This window comes from Heteronotia binoei, chromosome 1, assembly GCF_032191835.1.
Source record: "Heteronotia binoei isolate CCM8104 ecotype False Entrance Well chromosome 1, APGP_CSIRO_Hbin_v1, whole genome shotgun sequence".
In the NCBI taxonomy this organism is placed as follows: domain Eukaryota; kingdom Metazoa; phylum Chordata; class Lepidosauria; order Squamata; family Gekkonidae; genus Heteronotia; species Heteronotia binoei.
In genome coordinates this window covers 158,135,872-158,152,180 of record NC_083223.1, presented here as the reverse complement: position 1 = coordinate 158,152,180, position 16,309 = coordinate 158,135,872, and the positions used below count along the sequence as shown (strand labels likewise).

Here is a 16,309-nt window from a genome sequence, read left to right as displayed (position 1 = left end):
GCTTCAGCTTCAGCATCTGACCTTCCAGGGAACAGTCTAGGTTGATTTCCCTTAGGACTGACTGATTGGATCTTCTTGCAGTCCAAGCATAGTCAATGAAGCACGATTCTTCTCCAGCACCACATCTCAAAAGCATCTAATCTTCTGCGCTCGGCCTTCCTTATGGTCCAGCTCTCACAGCCATACATTACTACTGGGAATACCATCGCTTTGACTTTACGGACTTTTGTTGGCAGGGTGATGTCTCTACTTTTATTATACTGGCTAGGTTCTCCATAGCTGTCCTCCCAAAGAGCAAACATCTTTTAATTTCATGGCTACAGTCATCATCTGCAGTGATCTTGGATCCCAGAAATGTGAAGTCTGTCACTACTTCCATGTCTTCCTCTTCTATTTGCCAAGGGGTGATGGAGCTGGATGCCATGATCTTTGTTTTTTTGATGTTGAGTTTCAAGCCTACTTTTGTGGTCTCCTCTTTCACCTTCAACAAGAGGTGCTTTAGGTCTTCCTTACTTTCTGCCATTAGAGTGGTGTCATCTGGATACCTGAGGTTGTTGATGTTTTTCACGGCAATCTTAATTCCGGCTTGTGCTTCATCCAGGCCAGCATTCCTCATGATGTACTCTGCGTATAAATTAAATAAGCAAGGTGACAATATGCATCCTTGTCAAACTCCTTTTCCTATTCTAAACCAATCAGTTGTTCCATATCTCGTTCTGACAGTTGCTTCTTGACCCTTATACAGGTTTCTCAGGAAACATGTGAGGTGGTCTGATACTCCCATCTTTTTAAGGGCTTGCTACAGTTTCTTGTGATCCACACAATCAAAGGCTTTAGCATAGTCAGTGAAGCAGAAATAGACGTTTTCTGATGCCCCCGTGCTTTCTCTATAATCCAGTGAATGTTGGCAATTTGATCCCTAGTTCCTCTGCCTCTCCGAAACCTGGCTTGAGCCTCTGGTAGTTCCCAATTTACATTCTGCTGAAGCCTAGCTTGTAGAATCTTTAACATGACCTTGCTGGCATGTGAAATGAGTGCAATGGTGCGATAGTTTGAACATTCTTTGGCATTACCCTTCTTTGGGATTTGGATCTTTTCCAATCCTGTGGCCATTGCTGCGTGTTTCAAATTTGTTGACATACTGTGTGCATCACTTTAACAGCATTGTCTTTTAGGACTTTGAATAGCTCAACTGGGATACTATCCTCTCCGCTTGCTTTGTTGTTTGTAATGCTTTCTAAGGCCCATTTGACTTCACACTCCAGGATGTCTGGCTCAAGGTCAGCGATTTCACTGTCATGGTTGTCAAGTACATTGAGATCCTTCTTGTATAATTCTTCTGTGTATTCTTGCCACCTCTTCCTGATCTCTTCTGCTTCTGTTAGGTCCCTACCGTTTTTGTCCTTTATCATGGCCATCTTTGCACGAAATGTTCCCTTGATTTCTCCAATTTACTTGAAGAGATCTCTTGTCCTTCCCATTGTATTATTTTCCTCTATCACTTTGCATTGTTCCTTCAGGAAGGCCTTCTTATCTCTCCTTGCTGTTCTCTGAAAATCTGCATTCAGTTGGGTGAATGTTTCCTTTTCACCTTTGCCTTTTGCTTTCCTTCTTTCCTCAGCTATTTGTAAAGTCTCATCAGACAGCCACTTTGCTTTCTTGCATTTCTTTTTCTTTGGGATGGTGCTGGTTGCTGCCTTCTGTACAATGTCATAAACCTCTTTCCATAGTTCTTCAAGCACTCTGTCTATCAACTAGTTCCTTAAACCTATTCTTCAGCTCCTATTCATAAGGAATGTGATCATGGTCAAACCTGAATGGCCTAATGGCTTCCCCGGTTTTCTTCAGTTTAAGCCTGAATTTTGCGATGAGTAGCTCATGATCTGAGCCGCAGTCAGCTCCAGGTCTTGTTTTTGCTGACTGTAAGGAGCTTCTCCATCTTTGACTACAGAGTATATAATCAATCTGATTTCTGTGTTGCCCATCAGGCGATGTCCACGTGTAGAGTCGCCTTTTAGGTTGTTGGACGAGGGTGTTTGCTATGACCAGCTTTTTCTCTTGACAAAACTCTATTAGCCTTTGCCTGGCTTCATTTTGTTCTCCAAGGCCAAACTTGCCGGTTGTTCCGGTTACCTTTTGACCTACTTTGGCATTCCAGTCCCCTATGATGAGGACATCTTTTTTTGGTGTTAATTCTAGAACTGGTCCACTTCAGCCTCTTCTGCATCAGTGGTTGGGGCATAGACTTGGATTACTGTGATATTGAATGGTTTGCCTTGGATACAGACCGAAATAATTCTATCATTTTTGAGATTGTATTCCATTACTGCCATCCTTACTCTCTTGTTAACTATAAAGGCCACACCATTTCTTCTATGGGACTCTTGCCCACAATAATAGATGTAGTGATCCTCTGAGTTAAATTCACCCATTCCCGTCCATTTTCATTCACTGATTCCCAAGATGTCGATGTTCAGTCTTGCCATCTCTTGTTTGACTATATCCAGCTTACCTTGATTCATAGATCTTACATTCCACATTCCAATGCAGTATTGTTCTCTGCAGCATCGGACTGTTCTTTCACCATCAGACACATCCACAGCTGAGCGTCCTTTCGGCTTTGGCCCAGCCGCTTCACTCTTTCTGCAGCTACTTGGACTTGTCCTCCGCTCTTCCACGGCAGCATATTGGGCACCTTCTGACCTGAGGGGCTCATCTTCCAGCACCATATCTTTTAGCCTTTTGTTACTGTCCATGGGGTTTTCTTGGCAAGGATACTGGAGTGGTTTGCCATTTCCTTCTCCAATGGATCACATTTTGTCTGGGTTCTCAGCTGTGGCCTGTCCGTCTTGGTGGCCCTGCATGGCATAGCCTGCAGCCTCACTGAACCATGCAAGGCCTATCGCCCGTCAAGGCAGCAATCTATGAGAGAGAAAATGTATTTGTGAACTTGAACTTAAAAGGCCACGAGATGTTCCACTTGATCACAGGGATTTTCTGACTTCCATTTCCCTCATGGACCCTCAGGAATTGCATGCTGTTGCACTGTGGGGCTCTTAAAATCCCAGATTCTGTTTTGAAACACCAAAAAGCCTAGGACTTTGCTTGAAAGAGTTGTAGGATTCTTAGAAGACACTTATGCTGGTCTATTTTAATTTTTACTTTTTATTTCTCCATTCACTAGTTGGATCCCCCAACATGACATGAATTTGATCTGAATCTCATCTGATCTGAATTGGCATCCCACACACCTGCTATTTAAGAAGAAAGCAAGTGTGGGAGTTCTGTACAGAATTATGTCTGCTGTAGCCTCGGGTCCCATTAATATCTGTTGGAATCTGTTGTGTGATACATAATACATTGCAAACAGATTCTGGTTCTTTTCACCCCCAGAGGAGTGCTTAGGAATAACTCCTATTAAAGATAAGGAAAAAGGTATATCAGAATGAAAATTCTTTTGAATTTTAGAATGAATTTTTAAAATATGAGGCCTAGATTTCTGTTCTTCATTTGTTTAACACCATATATGCTTCTTAGATACATGCTTCTGCAATGATTACAAAGGGGTAGCCATATTAATCACAGTAGGGAAATCAAACAGAAGTTGAGTGGCATGTTAAAGACTAACTAAACCAATAAAATGTTAGGTGTGAATCCACTCATAAACCTGGTAACCTATGATGTCCCATTGTCTGAAGTACTGGCACTATTACTGTGGGAGTGTCTGGCTATATGGATTCCATCCTCAGGTCTTATGCCATCAGTACCCCAAGTTATTTACAAGATGCAGCTGACTTCCTGAGGAAACTACAGTCCACTGACAGGATCCCAGAAAATACTGTTTTAGCAACCATGATTGTTGTTTTTATATATCAGCATCCCCCACAAAGATGGACTGCAAGCCATCAGGATCAACCCAGATGACACCATAGCAAACTTGCCTATTAAACGTTGTTTGTCCTCACCCACTACTACATTGAATTAAAAAAAAACAGTTTATATCTTCAGATTAGTAGCACAGCTATGGGCACCCACATGGCACCACAGTGTGCAAACATTTAGAGTAGTGCTTTGTTGGCTCCTGTCCATTAACTCCTGACTTGTATCTAAGATTTACTGATGATATTTTCATCATCTGGATACATGGTAAGGAGGCTCCTAAGAGATTCTATCAGAATATCCAACCTAGGCATGGACCAGTCCACAGAACAAGTACATTTCCTGGCTAATACTGTGACTCTATGCAGTAGACACATAAGCACCATCTTACTGTCAAATACACTGCAAACGTAGAATAAATGTCAGATGTTTGAGAGTAACAAGACGCAAATGTCAGATGTTTGAGAGCCACAAGGAAGGAAGGCAGAAAGGCAAATAGATGAGGGAGGGAGGGAGATGTGGAAAGAGAACAACTTTAAATGTATCCTCCAAGCTGCTTGCTGGCTTGGCTTTGAGAAGTGATTTAAAAAGAGATATGCCTTCTCCAAACTTGCTGACGGGGCAGTGGGGGCTTCAAGAGCCACATAATATGTGTGAAAGAGCCACATGTGGCTCCCGAGCCGCAGTTTAGCCTCCCTTGCTCTACAGTCAAGCACTGCATTATAATTTAATTTGTTCTAATTCATCATATAGGAACTCATAGGATTTACAAAAGGCATTTTTTGGAGTACAGTACTCACCAAATAAAGTAAATGAAAAGATGAACAAAGCCAGACTGGTACCCAGAGCCAGCCTAGTACAGGACAGACCCTAAGAAGGCAACACTGGAGCTCCACTACATCTCACAACTTAAACCTTTTCAATGCACCTACAGCCTCTCATGTATAAGTATGTTTAGTTGGCCTTGTGGGCTAGGCTTTTCCTTTATAACAGGCCGCCCCCTTAACTAAAAATGGCTTCTCCCCAGCAACCATGGACTACCCAACAGAGACAAAAACCCAAGAACCAAACCCTGCAACAGACTACTATTACCAGTTTGTCCCTTTGTACACTTGGTTAATATTGTTATGGGATGTAATAACACCAGCTACACCATCCTGAACCTTTCAACTTGCACATTATCCAAATTTAATATTTGTCATGTGTCAGTGTCCTTCTACTGTCTACAGTGGACAAATTGCGTGAGAGAATCAGTGGACACAAATCAGACATAAAGAAACCACAACGTCCAGAAACCACTTGGAGATCATTTTAATTACCCCGGACATACAGTTCCAGACCTAAAAGTCACTGGTTAAGAAAGAAAAGATTCAAAGGAAATATACGTGAAAATGCTGAATAAGAACTCATTAAGAAATTAAATACTACATGTCATCCTAGTTTAAACAGAGTCTTGGGTTTCCTTACTCACTGCAAACCCTAACAGCTTCACAGAATTCACTTTAGAGAAATTTTGATTGGCTGTTTTGAACATGGTTATCAGACTCTAGCTTTATATCATTATCTGCACATTTTAACAAGTTTATCACCTTGTTTATTTATTTGAACTTCTGACCTCTCTTATCATCTGTTTCAGACACACTTTGAAGTTTTATTACTTGATTCTCATCTAATCTTTATACCATTTCTCCCACACAGATTTACATTTGAAAGGTTTATGACATTTGCTCTCTGCCTTAACTCCTGCCCCTTGTCATCTCACTCCTTCAGTAAGATGCCCAGTAAGATTCCACATATCTGAAGAAGTGAGCATAATTGATGACAGTTCATGAAGAAATTAATGTTAGTCTTTAAGATGCCACTGGACTTTCATTTTATTTTGGCGGTATTTCATGTATGCAGTTTCTAGGCCCTGTTCAGATGAGTAAATTTGTCATGGCAGGGCATAGAAGGTGAGGCTGTCCTGTAGATATGAGGATCCAAGGCCATGAAGGATTTTGGATGTGATAGCTAATACTTTGAATTGAATTGTGTGCGTGCGCACATTGTTGTCACTTCATGTTATGTTGAGTGCAGTTCAAAATAAGATCCCATTGGTTTTGTTACTGTTCTGTTAGTGGTTTACAGCCTTAAAAAGACATCTGATACAGGATTTAACACAAGCATCTGTAAGCATGTTTTATAGATGTTGCTAAAAGTTATTGATAGGCCATTGCCTAAGTAACAACAATAACATATTTACATGTATGCATCAGAAAGCAAGCATAAGGAAGTAATAAATGCTCAGAACCCAATTAATGAAAAATATCCAAAATGCAGCTTAGTCCCAAATAACAGAAACTTCTCCTAAAAACCTGTTTGACATCAGCCATGGACCATCTAGTCTAGCAACTGGTAACTTGATTAAAGATAATCAGAAACATCGACGTGCATCTTGGATTTTTATGGTTGAAAAATGTATTGAAAAATGATTTTATATTATGTTTTTTAATATTTTATGTGGTTTTTATCTGTTAGGGGAGGGCGGGATATAAATTTGATTAAATAAATAAATAACTTCTTTTCCAACTCAAGGATTTTTGTGTGTGTGCCATCACCATTCCTGCAAAACATCTGTGGGCTTTGCATACAATGTTAGGTGATAAATTTCACTATGTATTACAAAAAGAAGAATGATGGAAATAAATTGTCTCTTATGTTAAATAGGTATGACTACTTGACTTTATCTGTAATAGGGTGTGTCTTAGTAGTTTATCCCTTGTGCTGATGAATAAAGTTTAACTGTGGCCTATCTAATAAATGAAAATGCACACTTTCAAAAATATATTAAGCATCTAATAGAAAACTATTAATGGTAACTATATTCTCATTACCATTAAAATGTAAAGCAAGTATAGTCTATATTGGAAAGAACAAAATGTTAAGCAGTCCCTTTTTATGAAGTATACAAAGGACACAACTGGAAAAAATTAAAAGGGAATATGAAGATTCATGGGAAGAGATGTGTGATCCTTAAATGTAATTCATTAAACACAAGAGACCAAACAGATTTCTTCCATTGGTGAAAAAAAATCAAGCTTTACAGTAGTTAGATATTTCTCTCACTTTCATTGTCTTTGAGGTAACTGAAGAGTTTCAGTGGCAGTGCACTAGTATGTTTGTGTCACAAACGTAAAAAGTTAATTGGGCCTTTGTTTTAGATTCCTTTTCTGTAGAACAACATTGGTCATTAGCTCTTGTTCACCATCTGCTGGCAGCTAAGAGTGATATGAGACAGACCAAAATTTACTCTAAGATTTTCAGGGCATCTGGGGTAAAAGTCAGAAACCTGACTTCTTAAAATCATGTGGGCATGCTGACTCTTATAAAAACATTATTTCTAATGAGCATTTGGTCTTGTTATTATACAAAATGACAATTCTGTGGTGGTATTTGTGAATTACTAACTTTCAGACTAAGGTGACTATGTTCACCTTTCAAACTTGTATATTAATAATTTTATATATGACATGTGCCTTGTAGACTACACATTGTACATTTTCAGGGTGTATATGGGCAGGTACACTGTTGAAAAAAGTACTTGGGGAAAAATACTCTCTCTAAGCTGTGGAGTCTTGTGAGCAAAAATTCTACTGTATGAGCTACTGGCATGAAAGCTGTGGGTTACTGCATAAATTAGTTTGCTCTGGGGCCAATTTTTCCTGAGCTAAGACAAAAATGTGTGAGCCAGAGGCTAAAGAGCTGTGAGCTAGTTCACACTGGATCAATTTAGAGGGAACACTGCCTGGGAGGAGGGGAGCCCAGGTGTACAATCTACATTATTTGATCACTCATTTAAAGCTACAGCTGATCCTCGTCACAGCATCAAGTGTTTGTTTTGGGAGGAGTTAATGGTATACAGGCCCGACGCTAGGGTTTTTATCGTCCAAGGCAAAACCCTGTGCTGGCACTCCTCCCCCAATGCTTTAGTGAATGCACGAAGCAACGACAGCACCCGGAAGTGACATCACAATGGCGCACCCCCTGCCCAGCAGCCCTGCCCCGCCTCCCCCCCCCCGGCTGTGATGTGCCGCGCCTTCTGCTCTACCTCCACCCCATGCAATCACAGTGTGCTGCGCCTCGGCCCCACCAGCTGTGACGTGGCGTAAATCTTATCCTCATCCTTCTAAGAACATGCTGGAGGATGCTTCTCCCTCCTTTCCAGAACTGGAAGGGAGAGGGAGCCAAGCATCCTCCAGCAGGTTCTTAGAAGAAGAAGGATAAGATGCATGGCCATGTTACAGCCAGTGGGGCAGAGACGCAGCGCGGTCTGATCACGCGGAGGGGGGGAGCAGAGCAGAATGGAAGCCCAGAAAGAACACTGGGTGCCTTCCACTGCCCAGCATGCTCCAAGTTTGGAGCACGCTGGGCAGAGGAAGCCATGTTCTTTCTCGGCTCTGAGGGATCAGGGAAGCTCCTCCAACCCCTCAGAGCCAAGAAAGGCTCAGGGATGGGGAGGGGGCACCTGCCCCTGTGGGAGCCAGTGCCCCAGGCCATCACATAGTTCGCTGACTCCCACGCTCCGGCCCTGATGGTATATGACAAGTTTCATCAACAGCGGTGCCTCTGTGTAGTGGACGTAGTGTACTGGCTTGCAGGTTCTAAGTATCAGGTGCCAGAAGTCAGACAAGGCAGAGTTAGTGGTTTAGAAGAATATGAAGATATTGGATTCATATCCCACCCTTCACTCTAAATCTCAGAGCGGTTCACAATCCCACACACACTCACACAACAAACACCCTGTGAGTTAGGTGGGGCTGAGAGAGCTCTCCCAGAAGCTGCCCTTTCAAGGACAACTGCTGCAAGAGGTATGGCTGACCAAAGGCCACTCCAGCAGCTGCAAGTGAAGGAGTGGGGAGTCAAACATGATTCTCCCAGATAAGAGTCTGTACACTTAACGACTGTATTAAACTGGCTCTCTTAGCATCTGTCATACACATTGCATTGCATCCTTTCTTGGCTGGTTTTATATAACCCCATGCTTTGAGGGTCATGTTTGCAACCAGTTATTCAGAAGCAATCCTGCAATATTCGTCTTTGTTATCAGCAAACAGCTGGCATGGCCAGGAGGCATGCACTTTGCCATCTTGTCTGTAGCTCTATTTTCAGCCTTGTCTGTGGCGCTCTAAAAGCGTAGGTGATACTGGTGGGCTGGGAATAATCAGTTGAGGTTTACCTGCTGAATCAGGGCTGGAGTGTGTTGGTGGCTCTGTTGGCTGTGAATCCTGATAAGTCTGCAGCTCATTTTTCTGCTGGTTACTTTCTGTTAACTCAAGACTGGCTACAGTTTGGTGTAGTGGTTAAGTGCATGAACTCTTATCTGGGAGAATCAAATTTGATTCCGCACTCCTCCACTTGCAGCTGCTGGAATGGTCTTGGGTCAGCCATAGCTCTTGCAGAGCTGTCCTTGAAAGGGCAGCTTCTGGGAGAGCTCTCTCAGCCCCACCTACTCACAGGGTGCCTGTTGTGGAGCTAGGTCAGGGAGAGATAAAGGAGATTGTAAACCACTCTGAAATTCAGAGTGGAAGGTGGGGTATAAATCCAATATCATCTTCTACGTGGGGCTCCTCTGTTGAGGAGTCCTCGCTGTCATGGAGCCCTGGCTGACTTACGACACACAGCAGGATTTGTACCATCCTGGTGTTTTTATTCCCTTCCTAATATTGAACAGTTTCAATATAATTGGTTAGAAAATTTGTATTAGAGCTACAGAACTGCAGGCTATAAGAACCAGAATTCAAAGAGTCAATTTAGGGTTCTTTTCAGCTCCCACCCATCCCATCCCTCTTATTTCCTTAAAAGCAGTCATTAAGATGAAGATACTTTCACACTCACTAGCTGCATTTGATGTATCATGAGCTTCAGGAGGAAAGGAACATTTGCTTCCCATGCTCACATTTTTAGAGTTACTTAGCAAATCAGCTTCTTTGGATAGTCATGATAACATAATTTTACAGCTGGATTTTTTTCTCTGAGTGAAACATGGACACTTGTAATATTAATACTGTTAGTCTAAAAAGACACAATCTCAGCAGAAAGATACAGAAACTAAAATCTGATGCATTAGTATGTTATAAGATGAATGTTATGAATACAGCATCTTGTGGAAATGGATAGGGGCTAGTGAACTATAGTTAAAAATGTCAGAACAACTTTAATTTTAGCATACTTTACATTAGAAACCCAACATTTAGTTTGGAAATTATGGATTTGTTTCTAGGAAGGTGCTTGTAGATCTTTTCCCACTTTCATTTTTCCCGCAGGAGCTCCCGGAGTCACTCGGAAAACCAGGTTTTGTTTTGGTGTGTGTGTGTCTGGAAAGTGCTACAAGACACTGGAGGCTGCAGTAAGGAGAGGGGAATGGATGAAATTAATTCCAGTGCTTGCCTTCTGCTGGTAGCTTTCCAGTGGTACAAGGAGGAGCTATTTTACCAAGTTTCTCCTCTTCTCACTGCAACCTCCTATTCCTATGTCAGCCTTTAGAAAGCTGCTGGGAAAAAGAGAAGGCGGGGAAGAACCTGTCGCCATGAACACCTTCCACTCATTGTTCTCTGGGAACCAACCCTGTACATTTAAAAATCAGCATTTCTCAATGAAGTTACATGTAGTTCTCCAACTTTTTCTCCCAAATGTCTTTCCATGTTTTTTTCCAGATCTCCCCCCTCCCCCCCCCTAGATATTATACTCAGCCTGTTAGATTGTTTTCTGTGCAATACATCAAACCAGGTGCAAAATGTAATGTAAAGTGTTTTAAAGTGAATGTTTGCTTGAAAATTATCTGAGTGGCTTTTATGTTTTAGGTGGGAAATGTGGTGGAAGTAAGGAATCCAGATGGGATTTACCAGGAGGCTGTCATCAACAAATTAACTGATGCTAGTTGGTATACTGTAGGTAAGGAAAACTGACTGCTTTATTAATGAGTTTAAAAATTAGAGGCCAGAAAAAAAATTACACTGCACAATACTAGACATCTTACATTTTCCACATGGCACAGGAAGTTGCTTTTAAAGTGCTCTATGTGTTGAGGGTGTATTTTGCTAGTCAATGTGGGCATTTATCTATATTTACTTAATTTATACCCAACCTTTCTCACCAGTGGGGACTCAGAGCAATTTGCATTGTCGTCTCCTTCATTCTGTCCTCACAACAATCCTGTGAGGTAGGTTAGGCTGAGTGTGTGACTGGCCCAACATGATCTAGCAAGCTTCCATGGCAGAGCAGGGGTTCTTACTTGGGTCTCCCAGACTCTAGTCTGACTTTCTGACTGCTGCACCACATTGGCTCTCTCTTCTTGAATGAACTCTTGAAAGGGAGGTACAAAAACCCTGTTGTATAGATTGTCTTCACCTTACAGCCCTTGGGATCAGACTCCAAATTTCTATAATATTTATACCACAGCTAATTGTCAAACTAGTTTCAATGTTCTTGCATCATGCATCACATCTCGGTACCTGTTGCTATAAATATTTTGCTTAGCTGGAAACTTTCTCTTTCTAAACATATCATCTAATGTTAAACCAACAATTTAATTTCAGATAATGTGTGTTTTGTAAAAGGAATGCTATTCATTTGACTCCAAAATAAGTTTAATTTTGGGTAATCCTACAGTTTAGTTGAAGTCTGTGACTAACATGTAGCTAGGTCATTTTTGCATCTCTTAATTGCTGTTTAAAAATCTACAAAAACTTATGCAATGCAAAAACTAACCTCGAAACATTGTATTGTTTGTTGATAGAAAGTAACCTTTAGAACCCCAGTGTACTAACATCATTTACTTGCCTGTATACGCTAGTTTAAAACATCAACAAAAGCAACAACGAATAATTTTCTAAGTTAAAAGAGTCAAGAAATGCTGAGAATGCAGGTCCTAAGATTACAAGTGTTTCCTCCTTTACGTGATAGTGATTATCTGTTTCTTAAGCTCTATAGTGTCACTATAGCACTGATTGTCACATGTATCACTATCTGCCCACAGGACAAAAGTCTTGGGTGTGTTATCGATGCAAGGAGCTCCTGGTCCTCAGGGAACGAGTTCGTACCCTTGAGGCCGAGGTGACTGACCTGGAGAAGCAGACAGTCAGTTAGGCACTCGGAGAAGACTCTCGGGGACGTATTAGATGAGCCCCACTCTGAACGTGGCAGCCCTGTTGCTGCCAGGGAGCATGAGGGTCGAGAGGGAACAGGGCACTGTGCTGAGGATAAGGGGAATGCACCCTCAGAAGGGACCTCTTCTTCAGTTGGTGAGCGGGTATCCTTTCACACCAAGGAACCATCGCTGGGCAGGGAGAGAGGGGTGGTGGTGGTTTGGTAGTAGGTGATTCGATCCTTGGGCAAATAGACAGCTGGGTGGCAAAACCGTGTACTGACCATATGGTGACTTGCCTGCCTGGTGCGAAGGTAGCAGACATTACGCATGTAGTAGATAGGCTGATAGACAGTGCTGGGGAGGAGACAGTGGTCATGGTGCATGTTGGCACCAACAATGTGGGGAAATGCTGTCGTGAGGTCCTAGAGGAAAAATTTAGGCTGCTAGGCGGGAGACTTAAGACCAGGACCTCCAACGTAGCCTTCTCAGAAGTGCTACCTGTTCCACGTGCAGGGCTGGAGAGACAGGCACAAATTAGAAGACTCAAAGTGTGGATGAGACGATGGTGTAAGAAGGAAGGGTTTAAGTTTGTTAGGCACTGGGATGCTTTCTGGAAAAAGCGGGAGCTGTACAAAAAAGACTGTCTCCACTTGTCCTCAGATGGAACCAGGCTGCTGGCGCTTAAAATCAAAAAGGTGGCAGAGCAGTTTTTAAACTAAATCTTGGGGGAAAGCTGAAAGGAGATGAAATGTCTCTGGTTCGGGAGGACTCATCTCAAAGAGATGAAGGGTTAGCTGTTACTTTTCTACCGGGTAATAGATCAGAGTTGTCCACTGAGACGGTAACAAACAGTATGGACTATCTGCCAAAGTCTCGAGGCGGCAGGAGGAAGGTTGCGGGCCTAACTTGCCTGGGAAATTATAGATGTTTGTATACAAATGCTAGAAGTGTTCGAAGTAAAATTGAGAAGTTGGAATGTTTAGTGTTGGGAGAAAACATAGACATTGTGGGAATTTCAGAAACTTGGTGGGATGAGGAGAATCAGTGGGACACAGTGATTCCTGGATATAAGTTATATCGGAAGGATAGGGAGGAAAGGGTTGGAGGTGGGGTAGCTCTGGAGAGCCAGTTTGGTGTAGTGGTTAAGTGTGCAGACTCTTATCTGGGAGAACCAGGTTTGATTCCCCACTCCTCCACTTGCACCTGCTAGCATGGCCTTGGGTCAGCCATAGCTCTGGCAGAGGTTGTCCTTGAAAGGGCAGCTGCTGTGAGAGCCCTCTCCAGCCCCACCCACCTCACAGGGTGTCTGTTGTGGGGGAGGAAGGTAAAGGAGATTGTAAGCCGCTCTGAGACTCTTCGGAGTGGAGGGCGGGATATAAATCCAATATCTTCTTCTTCTTCTTCTTCTGTATGTCAGAGAGGGTATACAGTCCAGTAGGAGTGAGGTCAGAGAATTAGATTCCCTTCTAGAAATGCTTTGGGTTGAAATAGAGGGCCCAAAAGGAAATTTAACTATGGGAGTTTATCGCCCACCAAATCAAAAGATAGAGGATGATTATAATATGATGGAAGGATTAAAGATAGTGGCTAAACGTAAAAACTGTGTCGTAATAGGTGATTTTAACTACCCGCAGAGACACCTGAGACACCTAGGTGAGAAGGGCGGGGTATAAATCTTAATATAATATAAAATAAATTGATTGGGTCAATATGTGTTCTGGTCGAGAGAAAGAGATTGAGTTTCTAGATGCTCTCAATGACTGTGCTATGGAGCAGATGGTCACAGAACCTACCAGGGGTGGGGCGATCCTGGATTTGATTTGATTTCACCATTTGTTTAAATAGAGAGTTGCCCTAAAAGACAAGCACAACCACGTTTAACTTTAAAAGGGGTAAATTATCTGAGATGAGGAGGCATGTGAAGAAGAAACTGAAAGGAAAGGTAAATGCAGTCAAAACCCTTGGGGAGGCTTGGAGGCTATTTAAAACTACAGTCCTAGACTCAGATAAAATATATACCACAAGTTAGGAAAGACACAAACAGGTATAAGAAAAGGCCTGCATGGTTAACAAACAAAGTAATGGAAGCTGTAAAAGGTAAGAAGGACTCTTTTAAGCGGTGGAAGGCTAGTCCAAGTGAGATTAATAAAAGGGAACACAGGCTGTGGCAAATGAAATGCAAGACTGTGATCAGGCAGGCAAAAAGTGACTATGAGGATCATATTGCAAAAAACATAAAGACCAACAATAAAAAGTTCTTCAAATATATTAGAAGCAGGAAACCAGCCAAGGAGGTAGTGGGGCCCTTGGATGACCAAGGGGTCAAAGGATTACTGAAGAAGGATAGGGAAATGGCTGAGAAGCTGAATGCATTTTTTGCCTCCGTCTTCACAGTGGAGGATGAGAAGTGTTTGCCTGCTCCAGAACCACTTATTTTGGAAGGGGTGTTGAAAGACCTGAGTCAGAGTGAGGTGACAAGAGAGGAGGTCCTACAACTGATAGACGAATTAAAATCTAATAAGTCACCAGGTCCGGATGGCATACATCCAAGAGTTCGGAAAGAACTCAAAGTTGAATATGTGGATCTTCTGACAAAAATATGTAATCTTTCATTGAAATCTGCCTCCATTCCTGAGGACTAGAAGGTAGCACATGTCACCCCCATCTTTAAAAAGGGTTCCAGAGGAGATCCGGGAAATTACAGGCCAGTCAGCCTGACTTCAATACCGGGAAAGTTGGTAGAAACCATTATCAAGGACAGAATGAGTAGGCACATTGATGAACACGAGCTATTGAGGAAGACTCAGCATGGGTTCTGTAAGGGAAGATCTTGCCTCACTAACCTGTTACAGTTCTTTGAGGGGGTGAACAAACATGTGGACAAAGGAGACCCAATAGATGTTGTTTACCTTGACTTCCAGAAAGCTTTTGATAAAGTTCCTCATCAAAGGCTCCTTAGTAAGCTAGAGAGTCATGGAGTAAAAGGACAGGTCCTCTTGTGGATCAAAAACTGGCTAATTAATAGGAAGCAGAGAATGAGTATAAATGGGCAGTCTTCGCAGTGGAGGACGGTAAGCAGTGGGGTGCCACAGGGCTCGGTACTGGGTCCCATGCTCTTTAACTTGTTCATAATTGATTTGGAGTTGGGAGTAAGCAGTGAAGTGGCCAGGTTTGCAGATGACACTAAATTGTTCAGGGTGGTGAGAACCAGAGAGGATTGTGAGGCACTCCAAAGGGATCTGTTGAGGCTGGGTGAGTGGGCGTCAACGTGGCAGATAAGGTTCAATGTGGCCAAGTCCAAAGTTATGCACATTGGGGCCCAGAATCCTAGCTACAAATACAAATAGATGGGGTGTGAACTGTCAGAGACTGACCAAGAGAGAGATCTTGGGGTTGTGGTAGATAACTCACTGAAAATGTCAAGACAGTGTGCGACTGCAATAAAAAAGGCCAACGCCATGCTGGGAATTATTAGGAAGGGAATTGAAAACAAATCAGCCAGTATCATAATGCCCCTGTATAAATCGATGGTGCGGTCTCATTTGGAATACTGTGTGCAATTCTGGTCACCGCACCTCAAAAAGGATATTATAGCATTGGAAAAAGTGCAGAAAAGAGCAACTAGAATGATTAAAGGTTTGGAACACTTTCCCTATGAAGAAAGGTTAAAACGTTTGGAGAAACATCGACTGGAGGGCGACTTAGAGGTTTACAAGATTATGCATGGAATGGAGAAAGTAGAGAAAGAAGTACTTTTCTCCCTTTCTCAAAATACAAGGACTCGTCTGAGTCCTTGAGAAATTGCTGAGCAGTCGGGTTAAAACGGATAAGAAGAAGTACTTCTTCACCCAAAGGATGATTAACGTGTGGAATTCACTGCCACAGGAGGTGGTGGCGGCTACAAGCATAGCCAGCTTCAAGAGGGGATTAGATAAAAATATGAAGCAGAGGTCCATCAGTGGCTATTAGCCTCAGTGTGTGTGTATGTGTGTGTGTGTGTATATATATATATGTATGTATATGTATATGTGTATATAATTTCTTTGGCCACTGTGTGACACAGAGTGTTGGACTGGATGGGCCATTGGCCTGATCCAACATGGCTTCTCTTATGCTCTTATAATGGCATTTAGTTATATTTAATGTGATAGTGTAATCCAGAATTTAACAAGTAAACAATACATTTCAGTAAGTTTCAGAAGACCTGTAAAAGTCAGATGGAGTTCCAGTGCTGGTCCTTTCACTATCTCAGAGCCGAAGGAGGGTGGGGCTGCCTGAGAAAAGGCCAGTGGTCAATGCAGCTGC

The 16,309-nt window shown here is 42.3% G+C and overlaps 1 protein-coding gene across 3 annotated transcripts in view; it reads left to right on the top strand.

The window, feature by feature from the left end:
• The window catches only part of ARID4B (AT-rich interaction domain 4B), a 176,088-nt gene that overhangs the window by 80,382 nt on the left and 79,397 nt on the right, over positions 1-16,309 (top strand). For all 3 annotated transcript variants that reach the window (XM_060243094.1, XM_060243107.1, XM_060243100.1), the window contains exon 5: positions 10,719-10,809. In XM_060243094.1, the coding sequence (XP_060099077.1) occupies positions 10,719-10,809 (91 nt within the window). The remainder of the gene's footprint in view (positions 1-10,718; positions 10,810-16,309) is intronic.